General features: G+C 41.6%; 1 protein-coding gene across 1 annotated transcript in view; it reads right to left on the reverse strand.

Moving 5' to 3' along the window:
* LOC132404925 (myosin-IIIb) overlaps window positions 1–25624 on the reverse strand; it is a 189137-nt gene that overhangs the window by 32901 nt on the left and 130612 nt on the right. The window contains exons 16-23 of the mRNA XM_059989534.1: window positions 23737–23783; window positions 22733–22795; window positions 18736–18855; window positions 17770–17855; window positions 16816–16863; window positions 6406–6453; window positions 1899–1990; window positions 341–502 (exon numbers count right to left, since the gene is read on the reverse strand). Coding sequence (XP_059845517.1) covers window positions 341–502; window positions 1899–1990; window positions 6406–6453; window positions 16816–16863; window positions 17770–17855; window positions 18736–18855; window positions 22733–22795; window positions 23737–23783 — 666 coding nt within the window. The remainder of the gene's footprint in view (window positions 1–340; window positions 503–1898; window positions 1991–6405; window positions 6454–16815; window positions 16864–17769; window positions 17856–18735; window positions 18856–22732; window positions 22796–23736; window positions 23784–25624) is intronic.

Raw genomic sequence — 25624 nt, forward strand, 5'->3', positions numbered from 1 at the left:
GCTGTTACAAGGGCAAATAAAGAGTGGATGGGGACGAATGTCTTTCCACCATGTGCTTCAAATCAAATCAAAATTAACCCACTCAGGAAATGATATAAGAACAGCTTGTGTAAAAGTCTTAGGCACCTTAGCTATGGATATGTGCCTAAGACTTTTGTGCACTACGGTACATCTTTGGAATGTGGGAAATGAATTACAATCTGGCGCTGTAACAGCATTACGCTAACCATTATGCCATCTATCAGCTTCAACATACTATTCATAATGTTCTCCATTCTGAGTACTTAAACTTCATTGATATTATTGTATTAAGTACCCCCACAGCTCACACAAAATCTACCTGCATCTTTCCATTCCATTTCCTGCCTTTTTCTTTCCATTTCCTGCTCCAATTCAATCTGGCGTCTTTCTTCCATTTGCCTTTCCAGTTCCAGCCGGTGCTGGTTTTGTAGTTCGACCAACAAAGCCTTATATTTGCTTTGACAGCGGTATCTTTTATAACCTGAAGAATAATGAGCAAAATAAATTGGGCCAATTCAATTTCACAGTTCCACAATCAATGATATTATTAACTTAAAAGTAAAACTAAACATAAAAGATAAACCTATCACAAATGAGAGTATGATCAGCACAGTTACGCTTACTTATTCAGGTTCTGATTAAATCTTTTTCCATCCATTTTATATTTTTTTGGGGATGAGTCAAAGGCCTTTATCAGCAGCTTTGAACATGGTAATGAAACATTACAGCGAGCTTGTTTGCTACTTCTCATTCATCTTTAAGTAAATAATTTAATCAAAGAATTAGAACCACCAGTCAAAGCATCCAGCGAGGCTTTGTGGCAGCATCATCTAATAAACGTATGAAGTCAAAAATGCATGAAGAACATTAAAATCGTGATGAAAATAGTACATAGGACAGCTGGCATATGTTCTCAAGAAAATGTTAGCTGCTACTGACTTGCTGTACATTGAATAATGGACCTCCATCTAAGCCTATTGGCATGAATCTCAGGGTATTGATGTAGCAATAGTTTACTTGTAACATCCATCCAAACTAGGTTAGTGTATGATTAAGGATTAAGTCAGCCATGATAGAATGGTGGAGCAGACTTGATGTGCTGAATGGCCTAATTCTGTTCCTTATGGTCTAAGGAGGGGTTCAAGGAGCAATAACTCGAGGAGACATTATGGGGCTGTTGGCGGCATTAGCCCCAAAGCACCACAGGTCTTTTTGCCGGCAATAAACATGGATGGAAGGTGGTACCATCAAAGAAAGCCTCTTGAATAGATGCAAGCATTCTACAGATAAGATACTACACCTATGGTACGATGGCAATGGAGGAGGTGATTTCTAGGCAGAGTTACAGGCTGATTTGCTATTCTGGATGACGTTGCGTTCCTGGGCTTCTCCTATTCAGATTGAACAGTAAGTCTTCTATCATACTTCCCACTTCACCCTTATCAATGGTCGCAAGGCATGGAGATATCGGGGAGTGAACCACTTGTCATCGGGCATCCTTGAGATCAGTAAAGCTAATTCCATTCAGTATTGTTGGAGACTATTAATGATAATGACACTGGGAAATAGTAAGTCTCTGCTTGCTTGGGATGGTTAGTATTTGTTGCTTACGCACCACCTTGCCTGTTACTTGTCAACCATTATACAGAGAAATGGTAACAGAAAGCAAAATTTAACAATTCATGGAACAGAGTTTGAAAGATATTTGAGATTTGTAAGTTTCCTTCTAGGTAACTAAACTAGATTTACTGCTTTCATCATTTTAGGCTGCTATTCATTAATTCAGCTTGTTTAACCAAGTTAAAATATTACCAAAAACTTCAACAAAGGTAAATTCTCGCACTTAAACCAACACTGAATTTTTGCTTTTCGCTTACTTTTTTGGATAACCAATGCAGCTTTTTCAAGTTTTTCGATGCACTTTGCGAGTTGATCCTGATGCCAGTACTTAAAGAACAGGCGTGATTTTCTGCACAAGAAGGTGAGGGATACAGCTGAAACTTGAAATCAGTAATACAACAGTAACTGGGTTCAGAAGCATCTCAAGACAGATATGGACTGCAGAATTTGTTGACACTACCAGAATAAATTGGCGTACAGGAATGATACTTGGTTCATACACCCAACATGGTTTCAATAACGTTAATAAATCTTGATCTTGCAATAAGAAGCAACAGGGAATAGAATTTCTATCAACAGAACTGAATGAGTTAATTTAAGTTTCAATCAAGAACCCAGATATATGAAACATAAACCCAGTCTGCCTCAAACCTGACCACAAGTTGTTTTAACCTATGGTCAAGTACAAGTCGGTTTAAGATGGCACTGGAGAAGCACAATGACTTAAAGTAAAAATAACTTTTACTTTATTAAATCATACCTTTTCTCAAAAATTATCACTGCAATCAATAGTCTGTAACTTCCCTTTCAGAGTCAAGCATTTGAACTGCCTGGATGGTGTGAACTGAAGTCTCAAAGGTGCAGGACGTTTGCTGCATGGTATATACAGCTGAATCAAGGTGGCGGGTCGCGGGCCAGAAAGTAGGGAACGAACTCCTGCTTGGCTGTATGAGCAGACTTGTAGGAGATTCGAAGCAGCCGAACCGAGGAGAGGCAGAATCGAGGCAGCAGACCTCGCGCCCAAGAGCAAGGAACAAGCCGAGGTTTGACTGATTTAAACACCAGGCCGGGTTGGAAAAGTCAGGTATGGGTCAAATGGAGGTGTTCAGTCCCGGGTCCAAGAGGGTATTGAAGCAGCAGGGTCTGGTTACGGAAGTGAGGAACGACCCGCTATTTGGCCGATTTAAACACTGGGCCAGATTGAAAAGGTTAGGGTGTTGGGGCTGGAGGTGAGAGATGGGCCAGTGTTCAGCTCGGTGCTTTGTGAGGTTTACTTGTCCCTGCGCTGAACTGAGGCTGTGGCCTGAAACTAATGGGCTTCTGGATCGACTTCAGTGAAGTTGGGCTTGGCAGCTGTGGTCTCACTTTCGTGAACTTCAGTTCTGAACGCTATTTGTTTACTTTTATTGTTTGCATGATTCTCTTTTTTCTGCACATTGGGCGTTTGGCGGTCTTCTCTTTTTTTTAAATGGGTTCTATTGGTTTCTTAGCTTTGTGGCTGCCTGTAAGGAGATGAATCTCAAGCTTGTATATAGTATACATACTTGGAGAATAAATGCACTTTGAACTTTGGATGAAAGAAAAATTACAGGCTATGTGGGAGGCATTGTTAGATTGATTTTGGTGTGGGTTAAAAGGTCAGCATAGCTTTGTGGGTCAAGGGGAGTGTACTGTACTGTACTGTTCAATGTCTATGCAATCGACGCAGGGCAAGAGATTGGTGCTAGGTTTATTATTTAAATTTGTCGAGTCAAGTCACTTTTATTGTCATTTCGACCATAACTGCTGGTACAGTACACAATAAAAATGAGACAATGTTTTTCAGGACCATGGTGTTACATGACACAGTACAAAAACTAGACTGAACTACGTAAAAAAAACAGAGAAAGCTACACTAGACTACAGACCTACACAGGACTGCATAAAGTGCACAAAAACAGTGCAGGCATTACAATAAATACTAAATAGGACAATAGGGTAAGGTGTCAGTCCAGGCTCTGGGTACTGAGGAGTCTGATGGCTTGGGGGAAGAAACTGTTACACAGTCTGGTCATGACAGCCTGAATGCTTCGGAGCCTTTTCCCAGATGGCAGGAGGGAGAAGAGATTGTATGAGGGGTGCATGGGGTCCTTCATAATGCTGTTTCCTGTGCAGATGCAGCGTGTAGTGTAAATGTCCGTGATAACGGGAAGAGAGACCCCGATGATCTTTTCAGCTGACCTCACTATCCGCTGCAGGGTTTTGCGATCCGAGATGGTGCAATTCCCGAACCAGGCAGTGATGCAGCTACTCAGGATGCTCTCAATACAACCCCTGTAGAATGTGATGAGGATGGGGGGTGGGAGATGGACTTCCCTCAGCCTTTGCAGAAAGTAGAGACGCTGCTGGGCTTTCTTTGCTATGGAGCTGGTGTTGAGGGACCAGGTGAGATTCTCCATCAGGTGAACACCGAGAAACTTGGTGCTGATTACGATCTCTACCGAGAAGCCGTCAATGTGTCGTTGTGACACTTTATCCCACCTTTAACAGTGGATTCTGTTTTTTTTAAAAAGTATAGGCTGCTGGATCTCTCTGGAATCTGAGATGACAGCACTGAAAAGAGACAGGACGACCAGAGGCTAGAGGACACTATTTCCATGACAGTGATTGGTGCAGCAGAAATTACCATCCACCCTAAACAATTATGTTCCAATTCCTACCCTCAATTAACACCATAAGCAGAAGAGATTCTGCTGACACTGGAAATCCAGGGCAACACTCACAAATTGCAGGAGGAACTCAGCAGGTCAGGCAGCATCTCTATGGAGATGAATAAAGAGTTGACATTTCAGGCCAGGGCCCTTCATCAGGACTGGAAAGGGAGAAGGTGGGGGGAGGGGAAGGAGTAGATGAAAGGTGATAGGTGAAGTCTTGTGAGGAAGAAGGTAGATGGGTAAAGGGATGAAGAAGGAGGAAGCTGATAGGAAGAAGAGTGGACCTTGAGGGAAATGAAAGGAGGAGGGGCACCAGAGGGAAATGATAGGTAGGTGAGGAGAAGAGAACGGGGTAACAGGGGAGCCAGAATGGGGAATGGAAAAAGTGAGAAAAAGGAGAAGGGAGAAATTACTAGAAGTTTGAGAAATCGATGTTCATGCCTTCAGACAGGTGTTGCTTTTTCCTCTCCCCTCACCTTCTTATTCCATCTTCTTCCCTCTTTCTTTCCAACCTTGGTGAAGGGTCTCAGCCCAAAATGTCGACTTTATTTCTCTCCCTAATTGCTGCCTGACCTGCTGAGTTCCTCTGGCATTTTGAGTGTGTTACTTAAGACTACAGAGAGAGTGCAGAGGAGATTTACAAGGATGTTGCCTGGATTGGAGCAAGCCTTATGAGAATAGGTTGAGTGAATGTGGCCTTTTCTCCTTGGACTGATGGCAGATGAGAAGTAACCTGATAGAGGTGTTAAAGATGATGAGAAGCACTGATCATGTGGATAGCCAGAGGCTTTTTCCCAGGGCTGAAATGGCGAACACAAAGGAGTATAGTTTTAAGGTGCTTGGAAGTAGGTACAAGAGGATGTCAGAGGGAAGATTTTCCACTCAGAGAGTGGTGGGTTCATGGAATGCACCGCCAGTGATCAAGGCGGAGAAGGATACAACAGGGTCTTTTAAGAGACTCTTCGATAGGTACAAAGAGCTTAGAAAAATAGAGGGCTATGTGGTAGGGAAATTCTAGGCAGCTTCTAGAGTAGGTTACAAGGTCCACACAACATTGTGGGCCGAAGGGCCTGTAATGAGCTGTAGACGTCTATGTTTCTAAGACAGACCATATCCCTATCCCCAACTTCATCAGCTCCCTGGTAATCATCTGCAATAGAATTACTCCATATATACCATTTAATCCACAACATGTGATCTGACTTAATCTCTAACAAAAGAGTACATCTTCCCATCACAAGTCCTTATTGTTTTCAATCTAGCACAGACGTGAATACTGTTCTACACATTTACAGCTTGACAGGAAGACACTTTTATGCAGGTGTGCTGTGTGAGGGAAGCTTTACAATGACAGTTGTGACGCATTTTGCAGTTCCTGTGTATTCACATTGCCCAACTGCTAACCATGGCACCTCATCCCTCCTACCACACCCTCTTTGTCTCAGAGTTAACTTTAGTTACTTTATTAATGCCTTTGAATTTCAGATTACAAAGAAAGAATGAGAACTCCAGAGAGTGACTTAAATGTTCATATGAAAGCCTTATGATTAAATTTTGGGAAACCAAGTGCATGAGGAAGCATAAATTATCCAGCAGAGCTTAGCTGAGATAATGTCGATAGAGTTACAGATGGATCACTGAACACAGGCATGGAGATATTTACATCAGGGAGACGGCAAAGACAGGTCAAGGATCAAGAACTGATTGTAAATGAAAACATTGCAGATAGGCTGAAATATTTTAAACAAAACCCATGAATGCAGAACATTGTAATCCTTAGAGCAGGAAATGCTGTAGTTGGTGACATAGCATCTGACAAAACAGAGGCTTCAGTCAGAACATTTTATAAACAAGACAGATTAAAGACCCCATTTCAAATGCCAACAACTTTCAGACCATAGCTGGTCTGTCCCTTATTTTTTGTGGATCAGTATATCATATATCTGAAGAAAATGTAACATGTAATGTCCATGTGTGGTAATGGATGACCAAGCAAAGAATCCAAATATCCATTGTATCTTTTTCTGTGCTTTCTATACTTCAGCAATGCCGTTTTTGGGCTATGACTTACCCAAATTTCCAGTCCTTCAGGTCAGTAGTTTGAAGAATATCTAGGCAACTATGGAGCAGAGAGAAAAATGCAATTTTACTACTTAGAATGGACACATTATATAAAAAGACATTTCTCTGAAGATTAGATAAAGTCAGAAAATGTTGGAAGCACTCATATGTCAGGCAGTATCCGTGGGAAGAGAAGCAGAATTAGTTTTTCCGATTTTTCAACTTCAAACGTCAACTTTTTTTTCTTACAGGTGCTGACTGACCTGCTGAGTGTCTCCAACATCTGTTTTTATTTCAAAATTGAATCATCTGCAATGTTTTGATTTTCATTCGGTACTTTGAATTCACTTTTAAACAACTAAACATGAAGCAGTCTTACACACTTCCCTACACCCATTGAGTGTAATAATTAGCCTGTTTGAATAAGGAAGAAATACCAGGAGATCTTGCATCTTAAACATGTATGCATGTACAAATACTCCTGTATCACACTAGAGGACTGCACATAGATGACTGTAGCATTTCCTTAAAGCAACGTTGATGTAACATCATAAAATACGCATTTATTTCCTCAATGAGCTGGGAATGTGCTATCTCAGAGGTGGGACAACGTTCACATGAGCCTTGATGACAACTTAACAAAGCCTTAAACTATGCAAGGATTTACAACAGAAGATTGTATCTAAATGATATTTTACTCTTCTAATTTCCTTGTTGGCTTCACAGTTGTCAATTCCTGTGCTATGTTTGCACAAGCATAGTAATTTTATGAAGCCTGCAGGAAGCATTAGTCACCTTTGGCAGCCGCAACATGGACATTTTCTTCCGGGGATCAAGGAAATGTAAATGCTGTTTATATCTTCCTTAGTTAACTCTAGCATGTTCACTGCCACTTTATTCAGTTAACTGATATCAGGCAAACAAATTTATCTTTATCTTTATCAAAAAGGCCGCTGAAGGAGATTTCTTACAAACAAGTCGGACCTATGCATGTTTTACAATTCTTCCTGCAAGTAGAGTCCTGATTTGAAATGAAGTATGGACAGGTTGCAAACTGATTCTATATGACATTATTGTTTCATCTCTGGAGGGTCCTCCGTATTGATGTGACAGCAATAGGATGGGGAAAAATTCTGAGGGAATGCATTCAGTACGTTTTTAGTTTCTTAACTTAATAAATGACAGGGTTACCATCTTAGTTAATGCAGCAGACCGAATAAAAATACCAATGATATATATCTTAATCAGGTAAGTGAAAATTATTAGGCAAAGGAAATCTGATAGTTACAGTTATTCAGCAATAATGTTTCAAAATTTTTCAGCTATAGCCTCTTACTCTCATCACTATCTGTAATTATTAGCAATTATTAATACTTATTTGATTAGTCAGGGCGGCAAGAATTACAGGATGGAGGCAGGAGAATGTGGTTGAGAGGGATAATAAATCAGCCATGATGAAATGGTAGAGCAATGAACTGAATGGCCTGATTCTGCTTCTATATCTTATTAACATACAGAATGCTTAGAGCAATGTACATAAATACAAGCACGTATACACACACTCATCAATGCATGTACTGTACTTGCACACAAATGCTCATGTATATGCACACACATACTTGCACCAACATTCACATACATGGACTAAACCAGTTTGAGCAGAATTTTGTTGGTTAATTCAGCACTATCCAACTGAAATTTTGATTTAACCAAGAGTATCCTGGTTGAGAAGTTACAGAACCTGAGGCCTCTGTACCTCCCTCTGCAACTGGATCCATGACTTCCGAACCAGAAGACCACAGTCAGTGTGGATTGGTGATAACATCTCCTCGTCGCTGATGATTAACACTGGCGCACCTCAGGGATACATGTTTAGCCCACTGCTCTACTCTCTATATACACATGACTGTGTGGCTAGGCATAGCTCAAATACCGTTCATAAATTTGCTGATGATATAACCATTGTTGGTAGAATCTCAGGTGGAGACGAGAGGGCGTACAGGAGTGAGATATGCCAACTAGTGGAGTGCTGTCGCAGCAACAACCTGGCACTCAACGTCAGTAAGCTGAAAGAGCAGATTGTGGGCTTCAGGAAGAGTAAGACGAAGGAATACATATCAATCCTCATTGAGGGATCAGAAGCGGAGAGAGTGAGCAGTTTCAAGTTCCTGGGTGTCAAGATCTCCGAGGACCTAATCTGGTACTTCAGGGAGCGCGAAGCGCAGAAACAAATATCACTGTGATGATTGTATGTTCTAGTATCAATTGTTTGGTGACAATATAATAATTGGTCTCAACATATTGATACAGCTATAAAGAAGGAAAGACTTAATATGGAGTTTGAAGAGATTTGGTATGTCAACAAAAACACTCAAAAACTTCTATAGATGTACCGTGGAGAGCATTCTGACAGGCTGCATCACTGTCTGCTAGGGGGTGGGGCTACTGCGCAAGATCAAAAAAAGCTGCAGAGGGACATAAATTTCATCGCCTCCATCTTGGGTACTAACCCAAGGAACGGTGTCTCAGAAAGGCAGTGTCCATTATTAAGGACCCCCAGCACCCAGGACATGCTCTTTTCTTATTGTTACCATCCAGTAGGAGGTACAGAAGCCAGAAGGCACACACTCAGCGATTCAGGAACAGCTTCTTTCCCTCTGCCATCCGATTCATAAATTGAAATTGAACCCTTGAACACCTTTTAAATATATATCATTAAAGTTTTTGCACAATTTTTAATCTATTCAATATACATATACTGTATGATTTACCTCTATTATTATTTGTTTCTTCTACGTTATGTATTGCAATGAACTGCTGCTGCTAAGTTAACAAATTTCACATCACCTGCCGGTGATAATAAACCTGATTCTGATTTATGGAGACAGAAGAGACTGCAGATGCCAGAATTCAGAGGAACAAACTATCTCCTGCAGGAACTCAGCAGTTCCTCATGCAGATTGTTTGATGCCCCATGTGTAAGTCATGTCTGTACAATTTTCAGGTGAAATCACACCAATAAGAAAGTTTAGCCTGTCACCTGATCTTTATAACTTTGACTTATTTTATTATCTTTATTGACTTGCATGTCAGGTTGGGACATGTATTGGACAATATGCTCCTAATCCAGTTTCGATGATCTGCAGGGACATGAGAAAGTTAAATTAAATCACCAACAATCCATCATCTGAACACTTTAAAACTCCCCCACACTACTCCAACAACATATCCTGCCTTTGATTTCCCACTTGGCCTGATCCCTGACAGAGCCTTACAGCATAGAAACAGACCATTCAGCCCATCGTATCCATGCAAATGTTAATCACCTATCTACGTTAATCTCAGAGCCTTCTACGCCTGGGAGATTCAAGTGTTCATCTGGAAAAATATTAAACGCTGTCAGTCACTGCTTTCACTACTCTCTCAGGAAGTTCACTCCAGGTATGTGTTAGGGCATATTCTGGAGTTACGAAATATAGCAAATATCAACTTCAACACCGAGCAGTGTTCAGATCGGAATGTGGATCGTAGACTGAGATTAAAATGAAGCCAAGAACAATGATGTTCTTGGAGCTGGGGTTGCTTGCAAACCAAGAAACATTCATTGACCCGCGATGACTGCATATGCTTGAATATAGCTCGAGACAGTAGTGCTTAGCATTCATTTTGGGTGTCTGGAGTGTTGGTGTTTGAAAATTATTTGTAATTCAAAAGAAGCATTGTGGATACATTGTAACTATAGAATTGTCCTGGCATTAACTTTGATCTTTAGCATATAAAATGTCATGTAGTAATTGTCCGGGGATCCTCTTCTAGGAGCGTCTTCAGTACGATGCCTGCTTGTATCCTGAATAAAAGAGTTCTATATCGTGAGCTTCGGTGTCTCCTGGTGACTTTGATCACAGTCACAAAAGTGCTCATCACAATTTGGGTACAAAGACCCCTTTCATATCCCCTCTAAATTTTTTCATCCTACCCTAGTTTGCCTCCCTCTGATATGGGGAAAAGTTTCATACAAACTCGAGGAAATCTGCAGATGCTGGAAATTCAAGCAAACACACACAAAATTCTGGTGGAACGCAGCAGGCCAGGCAACATCTATAGGATGAGGTAAAGAGGGACAGTCGACGTTTTGGGCTGAGACCCTTCATCAAATTGAAAGAAGAGATAGCCTCTTACTATGTCTTCTTTCAGTTAGTCCTGACGAAGGGTCTCGGCTTGAAATGTCGACTATACTTATTCCTATAGATGCTGCCTGGCCTGCTGCGTTCCACCAGCATTTTGTGTGTGTTGCTTAAAAGATTCATACAGTCTGCCCCATCTATACTCTCTTAATTTTATATACCTCAGTCACTTCTCTTAATCTCCTCCACTCCAGGGAAAGCAGACATAGCATCCCAGTCTTTGTAACTGAAACTGCTTAGCTGCTCCCAAACCTGTCTTCTCACTTATCCTGATGCTAGTTGTCCAGATCCTCGATTCATGCATTCCCACCCCCATCCACACTTCTATCAGTATTCTGGCCCTCCAAGCCATCACTGCTACTGCTACTGCTGATCTTCCTGGTCATCTGATCTCAATGGCTGGCCTGATTAGAGGCCCAGCTCCAAAGCATCCTTTCCATATGTGGTTCCCCGAACACAAGCTCAACAACACACCTTCCAAGCATGGTCTCCAGAAAAGATAACATATTAAAGCAAAATATGAGATGGACCTAGTAACTCTGACCTGTTGTTGTCCCACTACAAACACGCTGTTACTGCATCAATATCATTCATCTTGACAATGTTTTATTTTATTTTTCTTGTCAGACCTGAAAAAAATCCTATCATTCATTACTCCCCAGCTGCAGCTCTGTTCTGATATAAAGTTCAAAAAAATCAACCTAACCACAGCCATTGAAAACCTGACTCAAGCAATTAAAATTTTAATTTCAACAAATTATATTTACAGAAAAAGAGGCAAAACTACTTATTAATGCTGAACATAAATACTATTAATCAAGAATAGAGGACTTATGCAGCACCAATAAACTGATCACAGTATCTCAATAAAGCACTGTGCCATGCCAGCGTAGTATATCCTAAAGTGACGTGCATCCAACCTTCCCACAGGTCTCAGATGTAGGACCTATTATCAATTTAAGAAATATACATGAAATATGGAGCTATTTTACTTAAGCTAACAATAACTTACAAAGAGGAATTTCTTTTTACGTTATTGTTAGCTTTGTTAAGATAGCCACATATTGAGAGCTAAGGTACATACAGTTGTTATGATCCCAGCCCCCTCCTTTGTAAGAATTGCAAGAGCACCCGTTGAGGGGGGGGGTCAGTAGACCCAGGAAGTGAGAGAGAGAGAGAGAGAGAGACGTGCTGAATAGACACAGGAAGTGGGAGAGAGAGAAACGTGCCGAATAGCATGTTCCACCGGGATGCCAAATAAGGTGACAGTGACTAGGGTCCCATGGAGACCACGCGTAAAGCCCTCGGGCAAAGTGGGCTGGTTGAGAGAGAGATTGCATCATCCCAACCTGATTGACACCTGCGACCCTGTGAGGAAGTATAAAGGAGGGTCTAAGGGGGACAGCCCCTTCAGACGCACCAAGAAGACATGAGAGTGATCCCGCCGTAGCGGGAAGCCATTCTGAAGGAAGCCACGTGCGTTAGATTCCGGGATTGGAATTTGTGGCTGGAATCACGGAAAACCGCTTTTAACTAACATCGGGGAGGGGGAACCCACGCTCCCCCGAATCAATGGAAGCTTCATAAAGACCCAGCAAGTCTTTCCTCTTCTCCCCAATCTCTCTCTCTCTGTCGCCCCACGTGAAACCCAGCGATTCCCAAAAGGCTGAAGCCTGCAGACTTCTGAGTGACTTTTATAGTTCCAACGGACAATATATTATCCCCTAGACAACAGCAGAGCTCATTTCTTAATGATGATTGTTACTATACCCGCGCTTTAGATTGAGTACTGACGACGTGCATTATCTGAATGTTTGTATTAACCTTACTTTTGTGCCCCTTTTCAAATAAAAACATTTGAAAATAGTGACATCAGACTTCAACAGACCTCTCTATCTTTGCTAGTAAATTATCCAGTTACAGGATACGTAACAACTTGGGGGCTCGTCTGGGATTTGACACCAAATTGGGAGGCCAGTGAATTGGGCTTGTAAGTCCAAAACTTGAATCTGGTTACGCGGGTAGCCACACGGGAAACCAGCAAAGATGGTCGTGGGTGAATTTATGAAAAACCCGACTGTGGGGGCGCTAGAGGCGGCCACCAAATCAGACTCGTTAAATTTGGTGAAGGGGTTGACCCTCGCAGAAGTGAGGTCGTCCATGAAAAAGCGGGAGGTGCGAAGGGCCATAACTCAGTATTACATTGGGAAGAATGTGTTTGAAGCTGAAGTATTGGAAGATATCCCTGAAAAGGTACCATCAAGTGGGACGGTTCAGTTAGAGGTGGAGAAATTAAGGTTGGAACATGAAATTAAGTTAAAAGAGCTGGAAGCGGCTGAGAGAGAAAGGGAGCAGGCATTCCACCTAAAGGAGCTAGAGGCAACCCGGGACCATGAGCTCCAACTAAAGGGGTTAGAGGTGAAAAAGGAGCAGGACCAAGCTGAGAGGCAAAGACATCATGAAATTCAGTTAAAGGAGCTAGAAGCAGTCGAGAAAGAGAAGGAATGGGCCGAGAAAGAGAAACAGAGGCAACATGACTGGGAAATGAAGAAGATGAGGAACAAGCAAAGAGATCAAGGGTTAGACCGAGCGGAGCGGTTTAATGTTAGTAGGGAGTTGAGATTGGTACCCCCGTTTGAGGAGATAGATGTTGATAGTTATTTCTTGCTTTTTGAAAAGGTGGCAGTAAATCAGAAGTGGCCAAAAGAGCAGTGGGTGGCATTGTTACAAAGTGTGTTAAAGGGGAAGGCCCAATGAGCATATGCGGCCTTGTCCCTGGAGGAGGGAGGAGCAGAGAATTATGATGAGGTAAAAAAGGTCATTCTCCGGACTTACGAATTGGTACCTGAGGCCTATAGACAAAAGTTTAGAAATCTAAGGAAAGGGTGGAATCAAACATATACCGAGCTAGCCCATGAGAAGGGGGTGCTCTTGGGCCGTTGGTGCACCGCGGAAAGGGTGGACGAGGATTATGGGCGTCTCAGGGAGTTACTTCTGATTGAGGAATTTAAAAGTTGTGTTCCGGAGGAGATCCGAATGTATTTGAATGAGAAGCCAGATAAGTCCATTTCAGAATTTGCTAAGTTTGCGGACGAATATGTCCTAACCCACAAGACAAAGACTTCCTTGAATAAAGGTCCCCAGAGAGACCGTGGGAACGATCGAGAAAGCCCGACGAGTGAGGCAGAGGTCCCACCGGGAGCTAGCGGTAAGGTTGAGGGGGAAAAGGCAAGACGGCCAGAGGTTTCTGGGTTTGACTTGTTTTAATTGTGGAAGGGAGGGGCATATTGCATCTTGATGCTTTGCTCCGAGGAAAGAGATAGGAAGAGGGAAAGCTGCAGTCCCTATCGGGTGTGCCGTGGTAATCAGTAAATCAACCAGAGAGCTGAGGGTAGACAGAGTACGAGAAGGCTCTGAGAGTTGTCTGTCACACGGAACGGTGTCTGTGACGGAGGGAGACACACCAGTTCCTGTACGAATCTGGAGAGACACGGGGGCTGCGCTGTCGCTGATCAGCAGTAAGGTACTAGAATTTGGTCGGAAAATGGGCAGGGTAAAGGTAGAAGGCATGAATAAAAGGATAGAAATGTTGTCCTTACATAAAGTCATTCTGGATTGTGAGCTGGTGTATGGATCAGTTGAAATAGGGGTGCCCTCAGAATTCCCGACAGCTGACGTGGACATCCTGCTGGGAAACGACTTAGCAGGGGGTAAGATTTGGTCGGCAATGCTGCCGACCTGCGAGTGTGGTGGCCTCGCCCCTAGCGCCCAAGGACCATCTCGCAGGCGCGATCACTTGCAGCCTGTCGAGAGAGGCAGCTGAGAACGAGAGCAGTTTAAATCTGGCCAGTTTTGATTTGGCCGAGACGTCTTTGCTGACCCTGTGCCATGAGGGTTTAGAGGGTGGTAAGACGAAGAGTAGTAAAGTGAAAGGGGGAAAGGGAGAGGAGATAGATCTGCCCTTAGCGAAGAGAAAGGTCCTAAAGGTAGGAAAAAAAGATGAGAAACAGATAAAGCTGTTAAAAGTTCCAGAGTTGGACTTGGATGATCTGTCTGGTTTGGCAGAATTGTTTGAAGAACTTGAGAGTTCTAAAGGTGTTCCCGATAATGAGAGGAGGGCAGTCCTAGATGGAAAGGGTACCCTTGCTTCGAAGGAGTCTGCTGAAAAGGCCGAGGAGGTTGTTTCAGCTCACAGGGTTGCGCCTTCCCTGGGTGGGAGCTGCCCAGAGAGTAACTGGAATGATCGGGGGAAGTTAGAATTTGAAAAAGGTATGGGTGTTGAAAGCCTGGAAGAGGCAAATGTCCCGTTTGAGTGTGTCCAAGATGGGGATGCACGTGGTGCTGAACCTGGTAACGGAGCTCAGAAGAAGTCTGAGGTATCTGATTCAGTGGAACGGGGCGGCCGTCCTTGTGGGTCAGTTAGACTTGGTTCAGTGGAAAAAGGGTTAACCTTGGTAACCGTGGGAAGTGTGAGTTCCCCGGTGTTTGTACTCGAAGGTGGGTTCAAAGTTAATGCAGAATTTAAGAATGGGGGGATGAGGATTATTATTGAAGGAAACGGAAAGTCTGTAGTTTCCAAGTTGAAGGAAGAAATCTTAAACCTGGCAGATCGCTTACAGAGTGAGCCGGGAGATAGCGGGGCCCCCCACTCTATTGTTATGCCAGGATGGGGTGTGAAGAGGCTGCCTTCGGAAATGCTACTTGAGCTAAGAGTTCGAATTAAACACCAATAGCCTGAAGGGTACTGACAAAAGGGCCAGCCACCTGGGTAAAATCAAAGAATTGGGTGAAAATGGTCTAAGTTTGGGGCATGGTGTTGCTAAAGTAACCCTGATGAACGAGGCGGGCGGGAGTTCACCACGCAAAATTACTCAAGTTCCCCACGGGGGGGGGGGGGGGGGGGGGGACTCGCCAGAAAAGAGGCGAAGGTTAATGGGGATGCCATTGTTAGCCAGCAAAGTAGGTTGAATGGGTTTGCGTCAAAGCCTGTGAATAATTAAGACAGCCCCTTTGGAGACCTGCCGGTTAAGTAAAATGACTGAAACGATTAGTATTCGCATAAACTTTTGTAAATGCACCTAAGCTAAGGCCACACCTCCTTAGTAAATAGGTGGTTATTGAATTGAAGTCTGATGCTACAAGACTTTAGTACGGTACGTGATGTTAAGATATTAAAGAAAGGGACACTGTAATCGTTAACTATTTAGATACTGACTTGAATGTATAACGGTAGTACTCTGTGAAAAGAAAAACATGTGTGTATTGTGTTAGATTCAAAAATCCTGTAAGACTGTGTACCACTCCGTTTTAACTGCTGGTAAAAACGTTTTTTAAGAGGGGATCCCAGCCTCCTCCTTTGTGAGAATCGCAAGAGCACCCGTTGGGGGGGGGGGGGTCAGTAGACCCAGGAAGTGAGAGAGAGAGAGAGAGAGAGACGTGCTGAATAGACACAGGAAGTGGGAGAGAGAGAAACGTGCCGAATACCACGTTCCACCGGGATGCCAAATAAGGCGACAGCGACTATTGTCTCATGGAGGCCACGTGTAAAGCCCTCGGGCAAAGTGGGCTGGTTGAGAGAGAGATTGCATCATCCCAACCTGATTGACACCTGCGACCCCGTGAGGAAGTATAAAGGAGGGTCTAAGGGGGACAGCCCCTTCAGACGCACCAAGAGGACACGAGAGTGATCCCGCTGTAGCGGGAAGCCATTCTGAAGGAAGCCACGTGCGCTAGATTCTGGGATTGGAATTTGTGGCTGGAATCACGGAAAACCGCTTTTAACTAACATCGGGGAGGGGGATCCCACGATCCCCCGATTCAACGGAAGCTTCATAAAGACCCAGCAAGTCTTTCCTCTTCTCCCCAATCTCTCTCTCTCTCTCTCTCTGTCGCCCCACGTGAAACCCAGCGATTCCCAAAAGGCTGAAGCCTGCAGACTTCTGAGTGACTTTTATAGTTCCAACGGACAATATATTATCCCCTAGACAACAGCAGAGCTCATTTCTTAATGATGATTATTAATATACCCGCCATTTTAAATTGAGTATTGACGACGTGCATTATCTGAATGTTTGTATTAACCTTACTTTTGTGCCCCTTTTCAAATAAAAACGTTTGAAAATAGTGACATCAGACTTCAACGGACCTCTCTATCTTTGCTGGTAAGTTATCCAGTTACAGGATACGTAACACAGTTAATCCTTTTTATTACAATTTTGCTTTTGTTTTTACTCTACCTTTCTTTGGTAAGTGGTACATTAGGGGTGATAAGCAGTATTCCATATCTGTAAAAATAAAAATAAGCAATCAACAGTATTCATGTATTCACTTTCTTGCTACTCATTTCCATGCTGATTTACACGTTAATTTTTAAAATTATATTATAAATCTAAAAAATATATAATTTATAGAAAAGGCTTCAATTCACTGTAAGGTCTTGCCATCCAGAATTGTGTAACATGAATCCTTATAACTTTCATTTCCTCATTATTGTCTTTACTAGTGCTCATTATGTCTGTTGCAGCAAATTACAATCAACTCCTAATCAGATTGAAATCATATCCTCACTTACAAATTTTACCACAGTCTCAACAACATTTTAAGCCCCTTTCATCCTTTAGTCCACCAATTCCAGCCTCTCATGGGGCTCCTTTGCTCCACTATCAACTGCTCTGAATCTACAATTGTGGACTCAGCCAGCTCTATCATGGGCACAGAGAACATCTTTTAGAAGGTGGTGCTTCAAGAAGGTGCCATTTATCATTATGGACCCTCACCGTGTGATATATGCCTTCTTTTTATTATGACCATCTGGGAGGAGGGTATAGGAGCCTGAAGATGCACATTCAATGTTTTAGGAACAGCTTCATTCCACTGCCATCAGATTTCTCAATGACCCTTGAACATATGCATACTAACTCACAATTTTGCTCCCTTTTTGAACTGTTCACTTCTATATACTTACTGTATTTTATAGTATTTTTAACTTTCGTACTGCTGCAAAACAATAAATTTCACGACCTACATCAGTGATAGTAAAACCTGATTCTGAACCTCTTCTGAACTTCTTCCTACCTATAAAACACTCTCATTGATCATACTTGAATTCACATCTAATAATAAATCCAGCACTGTTTATTCATCTATTCAAAATACAGCACAACACTTATCACATTGAATGCATTGAATACTTTTTCACAAATTCTTCGAAGAATGGTCTCCAAGAATATCCATCTCTACGAATCCGGATAGTTTCCAATAATCCATTGTATCGCAGCTGAAACAAGTTGGAATCAATGAGAAATAAAAAATAAATGGACAGTATGGAATGATTCCATCAAAATTACAAATATATTAACACAGTCCCCCTTTTTCCATCCATCAGTAAATGAAGACAGCACCCTACTTTTCTATAAAACAAATCATGAATATATTTTCTTCAAAATTTGATTCTAATGAACCATTTCAAAATCTTTATCTAAAAAAAGTGAGAAAAGTAAAGACTAGAATTTAGTAATACTACACGGCCATGTTCCTATTGTAAATAAGGAGTGGAATTTTCCTTAAAATTCCTGATTCGAAATTCTGTAGTCACGATCAGTAAAACTAACATCTATAATGACTTCAAATTTCCCCCTTGCTTTATGAACAACTTTAAATCATAAACCTGGGGACAAATAGCAAAGGTATATTAAGATTACTGAACATTTCCCAATCTGAGGCTACCACTGCAGGACAAGTTTGCTTGCTTGGCTGCTACTCCATCAGCTCATGAACTGTAGGGACCATCGAGGGCTATGGTCCTGGCGCAGGTCAATGGGAGTGGGCAATTTAAATAGTTCCAGCAGGGACTGGATGGGCCAAAGAACCGGTTACAGTACATTCATTCACAGTAGCTATAGCGTGTATAATCCACAAGGTGAACTCAGTAACCCACCTTGGCTATTCCAACAACACCTCCCACACCTGCAGTCTCCATCAAGGAGAGCAGCAAATGGGAACACATCCATCCGCATGCTCCACCCTCCGGCAGTTACACTTTTGTGTTTGGTTTCTTAAACCCATTTCAATTCATTTTACTCTGGTTCTGAACATCATCACAACTTAACCCCATCCTCACTTGCAATTTATCATGTCTGCACGACTGGAAGACTCACCTGATCCATGAAAACTTTGACGTCCAGCTGATCTGGCAATTTATTAATATTTGGTTTCACACATCGAATGAAATGTGGATTTGCTGAAAACATCTTCTCCATCAGTACAGCTAAGGAGTGCTTGAAAATGAATTGGGACATAGTGCTCACAAAAACTTTTCATTTCATGAAAATATTGGATTTAAGTACACAAGCTACACGTTGGCCTGCTGTACAACACAATAAATAGACATGATCAACTTTGCTCACAGGAAAGGAAACTATGCAGCACTAAATAGGGCAATCTTCAAGTTGACTGAGCTGGAACGTGAAACAAAGTACAAGGAGCGACCTATAAGTGCTATTAGATTTGACAAAGTAAAAGCGCTCATAAACTATATGAAAAAAAATCCACACTTTTAATGTTGACCCTTGCACTATTAGCTAGCCGTAGATCACCTACTGATTTTATAGGTTCCTAGCTCACACTAAACAATGCATGAATATGGACACTTTTAAAATATATCCATGACACCCTGCTGTAGGACAGATGCTATTAAATGCAGAAAAGGTTTGGAAGGATGATTCTAGGGCTTGAGGCACTTATTTGTAGAGTGGCATTGGATAGGCAAGGACTTTATTCCCTGGAATGTGCATTAAATCATGAAGGGTATTGATAGGGTGAGTGCACTCAAACTTTTTCCCAAGAACACAGACTATGTGTATATTCTCTACATTTAAGAAGAGTGAGAGATGATCCCCACCAAAACTATCAAATTTCTCACCAGACCCGAGAAATAACAATTCCCATTTCTGGGAAGTCTTGTGGTCAACACATAGGAATCACATGAGAAGAGGGTGATGGATCTTTCTATCTCAAGCAGGTGTGGATTCTTTCAAAACAGAGGTTGGTAGATTTCTGAATACTAAGGACGTCAACAAATTAAACAAAAGTTCAAGAAAATGGATCTGAGCTCAGCCTGACCTTGATGAATGACAGAACAGGGCTGAAGGACCAGATAGTCAACTCCTCCCATTTTTTATGTTTTGTGTACACAAAATTAGAATTTGGAGAACAACAGGGTTATTATCAAAACAAAATACTCTTTTCATATTTAAAATAATGTACAATTTAAGTGGAATATCTACAAATCTTTGTGTTGATCAGTCTGTAAATAGAGCAAACCCATGGATGCCAAATAACTTTTTTTTAAAGTCAGCATCTCCAGAAAATAAGGGCACAGAGTAAAGAAAATGGATACATTTTAAACACAGATGCAGAACAAAAAATGTGGTGAATGCCTTTGACTCCCCTCACTTACTTAAACTAGAGCAGAATGGGATTTAACTTGCACATTTGAGCCATGCTGAGGTCTCAGAGATGCACTGTGGTCACAAGGCAAGTTCTTTTAATGTTTAAAAAGGCTTCTTTGAAACTTTTGTTGACCAGGCCACAACGTGTGGCTAACTACAACGTTCACCAAACAACCACATATTGCAATTGGTATCTTGATTAAAAAAAACATGTGAAGGATGCTTCACTTTAAGATAACTGACATACGATTGAAGTACTGGAGGTACACAATATCTTAACTACATATTCAGTTAATTAAGTTTATTTCTGTTCGGCTTATCGTTGCTCATCTTTACAATATCCTCCATCTGAATGTTTAAACATACACACTTAAACTGACTGCATTCCTTTGACGATATTCTGTGCTCTCAGAACTGTTTCTTGATTCTTTACTGTTCCCTTGATTCATTTTTGCTATGCTCTCCCCCATCGCTTGACTTGTCCATCATCCCCCTCATCTAGTTCCACCTACAAGCTTCAGTCTCACCCCTCTCTTCTCACGTCTATACACTGGCTATCATTGCTCTACACTCAGCCTTACTGCAGGGTCTCAACCTGAAACATCGATCATCTCTTTGCCTCCCTGACCCTGGTTGATCCTGCCAGTAGTTTTATTTTTTGCCCCAGATTTCAGCAGCTTGCGTCTTCGCTTCACCAATTTCTTTTTCCAGTATTTGGTTGATAACTTTTATACATCATTTAAAAGTTTCCACATCTTTGCCCACACATCTCTCACTTACACATGATGCCTCTCTGAATCTTACCTTTTGTGACATTTTTATATTAAGACTCGTGTATAAGAGGTGACCAATATCCACTTTCTGGAGCACACTTCCTCCCACTTTATGTTCTGTGTAAGTTCCATTTAATGCACTTAGATTCTCAACCTTTGTCACGTCCATCTGAAATGACTCCACATTTCCTCAGTAGTACCTTTCCCTCCACCAGGATTCTCAACCAAGTTCTCAAATGCTGATTTCCCACTTTACAGTTCTTATCCCTTTCCTCCCTACCAGAGAAATTTCCATATTCTCCTTTCTACACCACCAGCATTTACATACAGCAGATCCTCCTCTGTGATTTTCATCACCTTCAGTGAGGTGCCACGGCCAGACACACCTTGCCTTCTTCTCAGCGTTCAGTACTCCTCTTCACTTTTCCGTTCACGTTTACATCCACCCCCTCCTTCCACACACAGGTTTACCCCTTTGCCGTATTCCTTCCCAACATCCAGAACCAACACATGTTGCAGCCAGCAATTCAACTGCATTTCTTCCTATCTAATGTACTGCTTACAGTGTAGTTCCCTCCACATTGAAAGTGTTAATGACAGTGTTAGAGTGAAGGGGTGCTGAAAGGTTCACAAGGTAACCTTGAACTTCCCTATGCTTATCACTTTAATTGTCCATACCACATCAACCGTGGCCCCTGATTTTGGCCTCTTACACAGCTCCTGCAAGACGCCTTGTAAGCTCAACGCTAGTGCCAAACCTGAGGGCATAGAATGCATGTATGAAACTTCATTTCATTTTTCATTCGGGCACACTGTGGGACTAAGCACTCAACATTAAATTCAACAGTTTCAATAGAGGACCTGCTGAGTTCCTCCAGCATTCTGTGTGTTGCTATAGAAAAACTGCCCATATGTTTGACAATAAGGAGAAATTCTTTAGATCACAGGAAGATATCGACAGTCTGGTCAGCTGGGCAAAAAAGCTGTAAATGGAATTTCAGTTGAAGAGTATGATAATGTAACTGAATTTTTTCAATGAAAGGGAATCTATAATAAACAGGAGGTATTGAGTGATGTGGAGGAACAGAAGGATGTTGGCATGTATCATCAAAATTCTTAAAAGGCAGAACAGGTCATTGAGGTAGTCAAAAGGACAGAGTATAGATTACTTCTTTAGTTGAGGCATAGAATAAAAGTGTTGAAAATATGATTGCACTGAAGATGATACTTACAAAGAAGTTCCCTGGACTGGAAGATCTTAGCCTGATTGTCTAATACTGTTTTTTTTAGGAACTGAGAAGACTGAAGTGCATAGAATTGTACAAGTCCTTAGAGTAAAGAGGAAAGACCAAATTCCTTACACAGAGGAGTAAAAACCAAGTGGTGAATTTAAATAGTTTGGTGACAGGAGATGTGAGAATATTATTTTCCACCTGGTGGATAGTAAACATCTGGAATTCTCTGTGGTAGAAATGCTCATCAGATTTAAGCAATACTCGATGCATTTTGAAGAGCCCTGAACTACTGGCCTATGGGACCTGGTACTAGGTGGTGGAATTAAACCAGCGAGTTATTTCTCAACTGATATGGACATGTTGACCCAAACAGCTACTGTCATCTAAAAATTCTGATCATCTTCAGTTGCCGAAAGGTGTCTTTTTATCAATGCTAATGTGATATTTACTAATTACCTATAGGTCAGGGCAACCAATTTCCTGAATCCATTTTACCAAAGTGTTAGAAAAACGCATGCTGACACAAAGAGGACATATACACCCAGCAAATTTTTAGCTTAGCTTTTCCGGTGGAAAACCTTCAATAGATTAATATCCCGATTGGTTTCCCGTTGCTGAATAAAATTTTGAAAGTAAACAGAATTTACATCTTTTAATCTTAGCAGCTAATGGGTAAAAGTAAACATGAATACCTACTCTAAATTGAGCTCCAACAGACTGCTTCCTGGTGCTGTTAAAGTTGTCCTCTGTTCTATGTGCCTGGTAATAAAACACAAATTTAGGCCTAAATCATAACTTTAAAACATTTCTAAATACACTTCTTGGTGTTCAATGCAATGTAATTGTTATTTAATGATATTTACTGATCCAAAAAGGAATATAGAGAAGATATTTGACACTGATGATTGCTATTAACTATAGCAATCACAGAATTACAAAGTTACAGTGCAAATGGAAGCCATTCAGCCAATCAAGCCTGTACCAACTCAATACAAGAGCAAATCAGTTAGCTGCAATTCCCTGCTGTCTTTCCACTGCCTTGGAACAGCATAACATGGTACAGGCGCTTTGGCCCATGACCTGTACCTTTGTCAGGCAATACCTTCCTTTTTGGAAACCGTGCTGACTTTGGCCTATTTTATCACGTGCCTCCAAGTACCCTGAAACCTCATCTTTAATAATAAACTCTATCTTGCCAACGACTTAAGTCAGGATAATAGGCCTATAATTTCTTGTCTTTTGCCTTCTTCCCTTCTTGAGGACTGGAGTGATATTTCTGATTTTCCCATCCCTTTGGAAATATTCCAGAATCTAGTGATTCTTGAAAGATGCCTCCACAATCTCTACAGCTACCTCTTTCAGAATCCTGGGGTAAATGTAGTTAAGTCCAAGTGACTTGTCTATGTTCATACCTTTCAGCTTCCTTGGGACCTTCTCTTTAGTAACAACACTTATACTGACATCTGCCCCCTGACACTCTTGAACTTCTAGCATACCACTGCTATCTTCCTCGTTAATGCAGAACAGTTACTGAGGTCACTATTATTCCCCTATTACTATCTCTCCAGCATCATTTTCCTGTGGTTATTTGCTGCTTATCTCTTCACAGATGCTGACCGACCTGCTGAGGATCTTCAGCAAAATTTGAGACTTCCTGTATCAATGGTTATTTTTGCTTTTCTGGTTTTAATAGAACTTACTTTTGGTCTATGATGAGCCATTAGGGTTCCTGTTCTTGAGACTGTAGCTGGAATTAAAAAAATAATGTCAGTATCAAATAAACTGGAATGATGTTTGATTATCCACCAATACACAACTTTTTAAAAAGTATAATGAGCACATTGATACACTTTTTCTTCCTTTCCTTATTTCTCTAGCGACTTCCCTTTCCTTCTGTGACTAAAACTCAATACAAAGATTTATGTACTTGTACATAGGGAATTTGTAAATTGGAGAAAAGCAAATCTTCATGTCCCATTGTACTGTGCTGTGTCCAAGCAAACCCTATATACCAATACATCACTGTTACATTTGCTTCTATTTTTCACACTATAGTAAGGCACAAGATGTCATCTGCTGTATTTCAGATACAATCATTCTAATGCCTTCACTTTTGCTGGCCTTCCACTCACACCCTCCGTTCTGTTCCTCCAGCTTCTTTGCTCTTCTAAAAGCATCATCTGACACTTACCAAAATTAATTTGCCAATGCACACCCATACTTAGTTTATTGATAATCTTCTGCATTATCCCACATTTTGTTGGCTTTTGCCAATTTTGAAGCTTTTTCTCTCGTCCCACAGACCAAATTGACATCTTTATGCATAAGCCTACGCTGACTTTCTCTGCTACAACCCAACATCAGGAAACTACTTTTTATGTAGTCATTACCAGTTGCAGAACTCTAAAAACTCTCCAACTATGGTTTCTTGTGCGACTATTGTTATGAACCCCAGTTTCAAAACCTGGGACGGTACGTGATGTACTGGGAATCTGTGAGTTATGTACCCCAGTATCAATTCTGGGACAATGTGTAATGTACTGGAAATCTGTGACTTCGTTTCTGTGAGTGTCACGCAATGACCTACCCCAAGAGTATAAAAGGAGCAGCGAGATTGCTCCAGAGAGATGCACCTTGGGAGAGACACTTAGGTGGAGAGTTGTTGTGTTTGGACAGCAGAGTCGTTAGTGAGAGTGAAGAGTGCAAGCTTTGATCGAACCCAAAAGGGAGTGGGTAGTCGATAATGCTGTGCATTTCAGACATTTCAGACTGACATTTCGTAATCCAGACGTGGATTTTTGGCACCCAGATTGGTGACTCCTGCAAAGTCTCGGGTGTGGGGTGACCAGTCCTGGAAAAGGGACTTCTCCTGTCAGTTACGTGGTGAAATTCTCACTTTTTGTGGGACTCTTTGAAACAGACCGCATCATGAACTCGCTTCTACTGTAAAGGTACGGTGGCCGCTTTGTGAGATCAGCGTTCGAGAGGTACTGTGTATCTGCTGAATCGCCTTCGGAAAGGTACGGTGGCCATTTCTGGCGTATCTCTGCGAGACTCACTTCTTCACTTATTTTGAATCTCTGTCTTCAAGGTCGTCTCTTCACTACACATCGAAACTAAAAGTCACTCCTCTCAATTATGACGTGAATACTTGAAACTTTCTGAACTGACATTCTGAGACTGTGCTCCAGTAAGACTCTGTTAAGAATTGTTTCTAAGTTTAACCGTTTGGGAGCTAAAGACACATGGCGCTGTTAACTTCGTTTTAAGTTAGTCACTTGTTTAATTTTCTATGTTTCTGCTTGAGCGTTATTAAATTCTGTTGTTTTACAACAATATCCCGACTCCATTCCACATCTACTATTGCTGGTTCCACGTAACACTACGTACACCACCACCATGTAAATCTGCTCCCTTCTGCCAACTATCCAGCTCTTCTCTTTACCTCATCCATGGCAATCACCAGGAGCAGGTCTCAAGTTAGGAAACATTCACTACATCAATTTTTTTTTAACAACAAAGTGTTTCATTTATCTTGCTACTTCACAACAGTTTTGTTTGTTACAAAAGAGGGGTACAGAACTCATT

Source organism: Hypanus sabinus, chromosome 14, assembly GCF_030144855.1.
Source record: "Hypanus sabinus isolate sHypSab1 chromosome 14, sHypSab1.hap1, whole genome shotgun sequence".
NCBI lineage: Eukaryota > Metazoa > Chordata > Chondrichthyes > Myliobatiformes > Dasyatidae > Hypanus > Hypanus sabinus.